General features: G+C 33.7%; 1 protein-coding gene across 1 annotated transcript; it reads left to right on the top strand.

The window, feature by feature from the left end:
• Positions 1 to 349: 349 nt before the first annotated feature.
• Positions 350 to 1,207, top strand: LOC131043022 (2S albumin-like cysteine protease inhibitor). The gene is made up of 2 exons (XM_057976378.2): positions 350 to 852; positions 967 to 1,207. The coding sequence occupies exons 1-2, from the start codon at positions 438 to 440 to the stop codon at positions 993 to 995; spliced, it is 444 nt and encodes a 147-aa protein (XP_057832361.2). The 5' UTR covers positions 350 to 437; the 3' UTR covers positions 996 to 1,207.
• Positions 1,208 to 7,692: the final 6,485 nt, after the last annotated feature.

Genomic DNA, 7,692 nt, shown 5'->3' on the forward strand with positions numbered 1-7,692 from the left:
GAGTACATCCTTTTGTTGTTCTACACTGTCCCGTCGTGGGGATGGAATCTCTGTTTCTAAGATGAGCTCATCGAAATTGTTACTCCCAAAAATTCATCATTGGCTGGAAAATCTACATAATAAATCACAAATTAAAACCCAAATGCCGTAAGCTTTGTAATAAAAAAAGGCTGGTAAAAGCTCTGCTCATGGCATCTACCTGCGCTGTCTGGACGCCGCATGCTGCTTAGCTGCCCACTATCCCAGCCGCCAGTTGCCAGCATGCAAGATTCACTTACGTGCTCCACGCCCACCTGCATGTCTTCCATGCAAACAAAGCTACGTCCTCCCCTCCCCTCCCTACTTATACCCTTCTCCTTCTCCCCTGTTTCTCCACGGACAGATCTTCCACTACCCCATTTGAGAATATTTCCAACACAATTTGAATTTTCCCCAAAATGAAGCAGCAATCGACGAAATGGGTGGTGACGGCCGTATTAGTCCTCATCTCCCTCACAGTGGCAATGGCAGAGTGTGAGGAGGAGAACCAGGGGAGGCAGCAGCAGTGTGATCCGCAGAGGCTGTCTGAGTGCAGAAATTTCATGAGGGGGCAGTCTGAGCATGGCCAGGGCCAGCAGGGGCAGCCCCCACGCAGGTGCTGCGAAGAGCTGCGGCAGATGCCTCAGCAGTGCCGTTGCGACGCCATTCAGCGAGTGTTCGACCAAGAGCAAGAGCAGGAGCAGGGAGAGGGAGAAAACTTCAACCAGGGAGGTAGGCAAGGGGGAGGACGCCAACAAGAAATACTGGAGAGAGCCAGAGAACTCCCTTCTCGCTGCAACACTACACCAGGCCGCTGCAACATTCAACGACACGGTAAAGATCTTTACAGCTTGTTCTTTTCTGAGCTTTTTTCCCATTTTCATAGTTTGGTTTATTTCAATTGTGTAAATTGACATTTGGGCTTGTTGTTGTTGTTTGTGTTGGCAGGCATTTTCATGCCAGGAAATATTTGGTAGAAGAGTATCTATGGTTAGTAGTATGTATGTACAGACTTAAATAAAAGTTGTATCGCCTCTGCTAAGTCTTTAGTGTTTTGTTGTTGAGGAATTGTGGGCACATCATCGTGTGCAGTTCCAAAAGTAGAGCTGAAGGCGAGGTGGTTTTTGTTTATTCTTAAGATATGTAAAATCCGCTCCAGGCTTCAATGAAGAGGATCTCTATGTTTCAATGCTGTGATGTCTCTCAATTACTCACTATATGTCTTATTACTGAATATAATTATGTGTTTTTGAGCAGTATTATAAGGAAAAACACCAACAGCATTATTATTATTATTATTATTATTATTATCAACTAGTTGTTGTAAAGCAAACCAGTGAAACAAATGTAGCGTAGATTCTTTCTCTGATTACCCAATCAGAGAATCAAGGATTTAAATCAACCGATTCATCATACTGGGCTTCGCTAATATGACCTATATTCATCATATTGACCTGTGAGACTTGAAACTCGAGAAACTAAGACCAAATGATTTTAACTTAGAATTAAAATATTAGATGGGATCACCTCTGCATGTAACAAATGCTAAGAAAATTTTACGAATTCATTTGCATTTGCTTCATGGCCTTCCATCCATTTATACATTTTCATTTCAGCATTCGTTGTTGCAGAAGTAGCAGATAAGGGAGAACAATTAAAGTTGATTACCTTGTCTCCCAAGCCGGATACAGACCTTTCACAACTTTTACCCGATGGTTTTGTTTGTCGAACCAAACACAAAGGACTTATTGTTCTCGTTGTGTTGGAACCCTAAATTTCATAACAAATACTCCAATACTCAACAAATACTCATAACAAATACTCCAATACTCAACAAATACTCCAATACTCAGGAATACACCTTAATACTCCAATATACTCCAATACTCAGGAATACACCTTAATACTCCAATACTCCTGATATGATCACCAAGCTTTTGTGTTTAAAATGGTGAAATGTGTTATATTGTTTTCATTATGTCCAAATGATATTGTAAAAAAAAATTGACAAATGATATGTAAAAAAATTTTGACAGATCCAAGAAAGATTAGTATATCAGAATCTAACATTGTTAAATACCGATATTGGGATAGCTAACCTGATATTGTAAAAAAAAATTGACAAATGATATGTAAAAAAATTTTGACAGATCCAAGAAAGATTAGTATATCAGAATCTAACATTGTTAAATACCGATATTGGGATAGCTAACCTGATATAATAATCAGTGTCAGTGTTAAATACCGATATTGGGATAGCTAACCTGATATAATAATCAGTGTCAGTGTCGAATATGAACATGGGATAGCAATGTCGAACATGAATTCTCGTCAAAATGACTAACAAAAGAAAAATAACAATTCTATGAGATTTCGATAGAACAAGCTATTCCGATAAGCATTACATCAGTATAGTTATACCGAACAAGATGTTTGATGCACCTAGGCGAGATAACGATTCTATGTGATTCTGATAGAACTACCTATCCCGATATAGCTATTTTGGTATAGCTATGCCGAACCAAGCATGTGGATGTCTATCGAAATAGCTATCAAAGGCGGACAAACGGTATTTTTCTATACCGACAAAGTAAACTATCCCGATGCACACATTTCGAGATATATCATGTCGATGCAAGTCTTGTCAGAATAATATATGAGACTCGGGTAAGTTCAAAAAGTTATCTCGATGATGCAAGTTATCCCGACGAAAGAAAATACAAAAAGAGCGTTATGCAAGCATATCGGAATAACTTATGGACTCGGAATATAGCACATCAATAGGGTTTCGATTACTAAAGCTATCCCGATGGTGAATAAATAGAATGGCATAGGGGAGCTATCTCGATTATGCAATTATGACCGATGAACTGATATCGGTAAAACCTATGGCGATAAAAGAAAATGAAGGTAGTACCTCTATCGGTATAACTAGTGAGATCGAAATAATGGATCATCTATGAACCGACAGTCCAACCTATTCTGAAAGCGAGTACATGAAGTGATATCGGAACAACAACTCTGATAGTGCACTCTCGACCAAATACTTGTATCAGAATAACTTATAGCGAAAGGCAAAATCAAAGGTGAAGATCTTCATTGAGATAACCTGTGAAGTCGGGCATATAGTTTTTTGGTATCGCGATAGTTAAAACAATCCCAATAAGTATCATCTAGGACATGTTTGGCATAGGTAACCTGAAGATCAAAATCAAGCTGGTGGTTACTTATCGGTATAACCTATGCCAAAAAACTGAAAAAGACAGACAGTTTCCAGTAGCGACAAAACAGAAAGGCGCCAAACCAGAAGACATGACAGATGAATCAAAGGGACGTAACCCTAATATAAGATATTTATATGTAAAACATTGGAGATTTTAGGAGGTGAGATCAGATTTTGTAATATATAATACTGTAAAGATATTATCACTGTTGTAATACATATTTTCGAGCAATACAAGAACCAGTTCTTTTATTTTCAAATTGTGTTGTGGATTCTTTCATCTTCAGATCAGTTCTCTATTATAATAATTTGAAGCAAGTGGTTGTTATCTTACATCCTTGTGTCAAGATTTTATGTCATAATTGCAAGTTAGAAAAATATAGTGCATCTGAGACAAAATGCGACTATTTGCATTTTATTCTGATTGGTCTTTCTGTGAGAGTTAAATTCAATCAGACTAACTATAATTGAAGATATCTGATTGTAACATTAAGATTTGGGTAATTGACAAATCCATGCAAGGGAGGATTTAAAAATTGTCTTTCAGAGTTATACATAGGGTTTGCAAGTGGATGACTCTATTGCCCAAAAGAAATAAGGCACTAGTCTAGTTACATACAAATTTTCAATTCAGATCACTTATCCACATATATTCAGTTTCATTCTTATGCTAGTAAGAGATATAAGTAGGATTCAAAATAGAAACAGTTAGAAGGAAGTAAGTAGGAGTTGGATTAAAGAAAGTTAATCAGTTAGAAAAGAGAATCAAAAAGTAGGAGAAGTTAAAGTAATCAAAATAGTAAGATGATTTATCCCAAAGATATATGCCACTTTGAGATAAGAACAGAAGTAGAAGATACAGTGTGAAATCATCTATAAAAAGCACCAAGTAAGAAGATCAGTTGGTGTGTAGGTACACCTGCCTAGGTTCTGTAGAGCCTAAAGTGAGGGAGTTAGCAACCTTAAAAGGTTCACTCTATTAGTTGGCCAAATCAATTGAAAGATTTGATCATTGAGCAAGGCATACTCATAGAATTTTCCAGTCTGTTGATTTGAGCACCAACACGTTGCACGCATTCCTCTTATATGAGTAGAGTGAACTTACAATACTGGTTCCCACTATTTGACCAACTTTGACACTTAGATGAACATTTTGAAAAACACCTTCATTTTTAAACACCTATAACTTTTAAACCATTAAGAATTTGAAGATGATGTAAACTAGTGATTTGTAACATCTTGTTTGTAGATTCTAAATATATTTTTTTCAATTTTTTTTTAATAAAATTTTATTGATTTTTCCATCTCCCTCAAAAAGTAGTTATTTACAGCAAACAACATTTTTTAAGAGTGACGTGCATCTTGAAACGCATAACTTTTTTTGTATAAGTGATAAAAACTTAATTCTTTCGAATTTTGATTTGTAACATCAATACTCAGGGCATGTAGTTGGTTTGATAGTGATATGTTGAATATTTTTCATTTTATTAAGTTTTGAAGTCTGACTAATTATAATTTAGATATAGGTGTATGTTTGAACACATAACTTGTTCTATATATATCAAAATTCAGTTTGTTTGTTTTTTGTTAGCAAGAAAATATCAATACCTAGTGCATAGATATTTTTCAGAATTTTTTTGAATTAGTTTACTTTTTTTCCCAACGCATTGAACAAAGAAGTTCATGCTTGGTGAAAAACCTACATTCATAAGAAATAAAATAAAAATATATTAATGAAATTAAATGTATTAAAAAATATACTATTTGGAAAGCTTATGATAAGGACTAAATACTTAAAAATACAAAACTTCTAAATGAATTCATTTGACCCCCCAAAAGCTAATGTAAAATTGGTTTTTTATCAGCATTTGATAGATGCAAAGGAAACTCCATTACAAGTATGATTTAGAAGTAGAGAGGGTCTATCCAAGAAATTTTGATCTAAAAGCCTTTGATCTAACTCTCTTCAATTAATTACTTCAAATGGGACCTCTTAAATCTTAAATCATTATATTTTCTAAAAAATGTATGATTTCAGCAAAAACCAAGATGTACCAAAAAGTGGGAACCAACATTGTGAGTTCACCTAGTATTCAAAAATGTTATGTGACATTGTCTTTCTTTTCAGAAACTGATGTATCCATCTGTCATGCCCAAAATTTGAGTCATGAAAACCCTATATTTTTTTGGCTTTACAATCTCAAGATAAGTGAGCCTCGTCCTCAATGATCCTCCTTGAAATAAGGTTTAAATCAAACCCAATTTTAAGGGTGTATTTTTTTGTGCAGAGTAGGGTATTTTGTTTCCTTTGAGATGCCTCAATCAACCTACCTTTATTTTACTAAATGAGACATCGAACCTAATTAGCATACCTACGACCTTATATTAACATACCTATACCTATCTTTATCTTTATTGGTACAACCCTATATTAACATACCTATCTATACCTATATCTTTAGAGGTACAACGTTATATTAACATACCTATCTATACATGTCTTTAGAAGATTCAAAAGATATTATATCTGTTCATTTACTTTAAAAATTATTATATTTTAATATTATAATTAATATTAAATTATTATTAAGATAGTATTATCTTATGATATTATAATTAATATTAAATGATTATTAAGATATTATTATATTTTATATTTCTATTAAATTATTCACCAAAGCAACAAAAAAGAAATCTATTAAGTAAATTGAAAGATATTATAAAATCTATTAAGTAAATTGAAAAATATTATAATTTTTCATTTACTTAAAAAAATTATATTTTATATTCTAAATAATATTATATTAGAACATTGTAATCAATATTAAACTATTATTAAGATATTAATATATTTTCTTTCTATTAAACTCTTGACCAAAGCAAAAAGAAATTCTATTGATATTACATTATTATTTGTATTATATTGTCATGTCATTATATAATATTAGATTGAGATCATTATTGATATAATTATAAAGTTAAATGATTGCATAATGAACATAGATAGAATTTAAACTAAGTGGGTGAGTGGGTAGTAATTGAGAGAAGAAAATAAATATTTTTTTCATTTTCATGTTGAGACATAACCAAGCTATCTATGATTCAATGGTATGTCATGAGTCAGCACTTGGCTATCTATGAGTCAAGCACTTGGCTATCTATGAGTCAACGGTATGTCATGAGTCAACATTTGGTTCCATAAGTCTGGATAAGTTGTGCACAGGTCAAACGAATGAGTATTCATGTAAGAGGTGTTGGGTATACTTTCCTTGTCCAATCGTTTCCTTCTCATATCCTTATAATAGCAAGAAAGTGAACCGGAACAATACGTAGTAATTGTTCCACAAATAGATTGGGGTGTCACAAAAAAATCAAATTAAATGTTTCTAGTTTTTATTGACAAACACTTTTACATCTGATATGTAAGTATAATACACCTTTGACGTAATAAATAAGACCATTCTCTAGGTCTCTTGAGTCAATGATCTTAGTTGGCACATGCAAGTTACCATACTCTATTTTAATAAATTTGAGGATCAACTACATTAAAAATATCTACTTATTAATTAATATTTGGATATACACTCTACCACTATACCACTAGTTAGCATTTAACTACATTTCTTATGAAACCAAAAATAAAAATACCTACTTATATATTAACATTTGGATCAACACTCTTAATAATATCTACTTATTAGTTAAAATTTAAATGCATTTATTATGAACCCAAAAACAATAAATTCTATTGACCTCTGATTAACCTTTGTTGATAAAAATGTATTTATGGAGAGGTCGCTCTACATATGGCGATTGGCCCTGGGGAGGAAAAAATTTCAAAAATCTTTGAACTAGAAACAATACTTTATCAGGAACAAGTCTGCTCAGTAACCTATCAACAAACCACTCACTTTTTCAAATACCATTCCTTTGAATAACTCAAGGGTGTTTCATGGGAGAAAGCAATCTAGTTGGGAGGCAGACAAGGGTTTTCCCACATTTCCAAATAATACTCTGGATTGTCTGCTCCTTACTTCATTTCATTTCTCAATAATGTCCATCTCAATCAAGGTTTTTATCAAAACAAATCCTTTGATTTAGGACCCTCCTTCAAACCAAATACTCATTTTTACTTGCAAGGAAGACATAACAATGGACATGCAACCACCATGGTTTCTCATAATGGAGCATCTGCTAATGGCAAGCATCAGACTCTTAAGGTATGGGTTCAAAAGAAACCAGATTAGCCTCTTGTCAAAGAGCCCATGTTGATTCTTTCCAACGCTGGTAGAGATGATAAGGAGGGTTTCTATAGAATGAGTCTTCCTGATGATGCCTTGTGCTCATAGACTTCACACTTAAGGGATAGAACCTTATTAGTAAGTTTCCCGACAGGACCTTTCAAATCTCTATTCTATGAAGATGGTCTTTTGAGTTGTGGACTGGGATCA

Source organism: Cryptomeria japonica, chromosome 6, assembly GCF_030272615.1.
Source record: "Cryptomeria japonica chromosome 6, Sugi_1.0, whole genome shotgun sequence".
NCBI classification, from domain to species: domain Eukaryota; kingdom Viridiplantae; phylum Streptophyta; class Pinopsida; order Cupressales; family Cupressaceae; genus Cryptomeria; species Cryptomeria japonica.

What these genes read in the sequence shown, in the direction of transcription:
- LOC131043022 (XM_057976378.2), top strand. Translation starts at nt 438, where the DNA reads ATGAAGCAGCAATCGACGAAATGGGTGGTGACGGCCGTATTAGTCCTC. An exon ending in CTGCAACATTCAACGACACG is followed by an intron (nt 853 to 966) that starts GTAAAGATCTTT and finishes TTGTGTTGGCAG; the next exon opens with GCATTTTCATGCCAGGAAAT.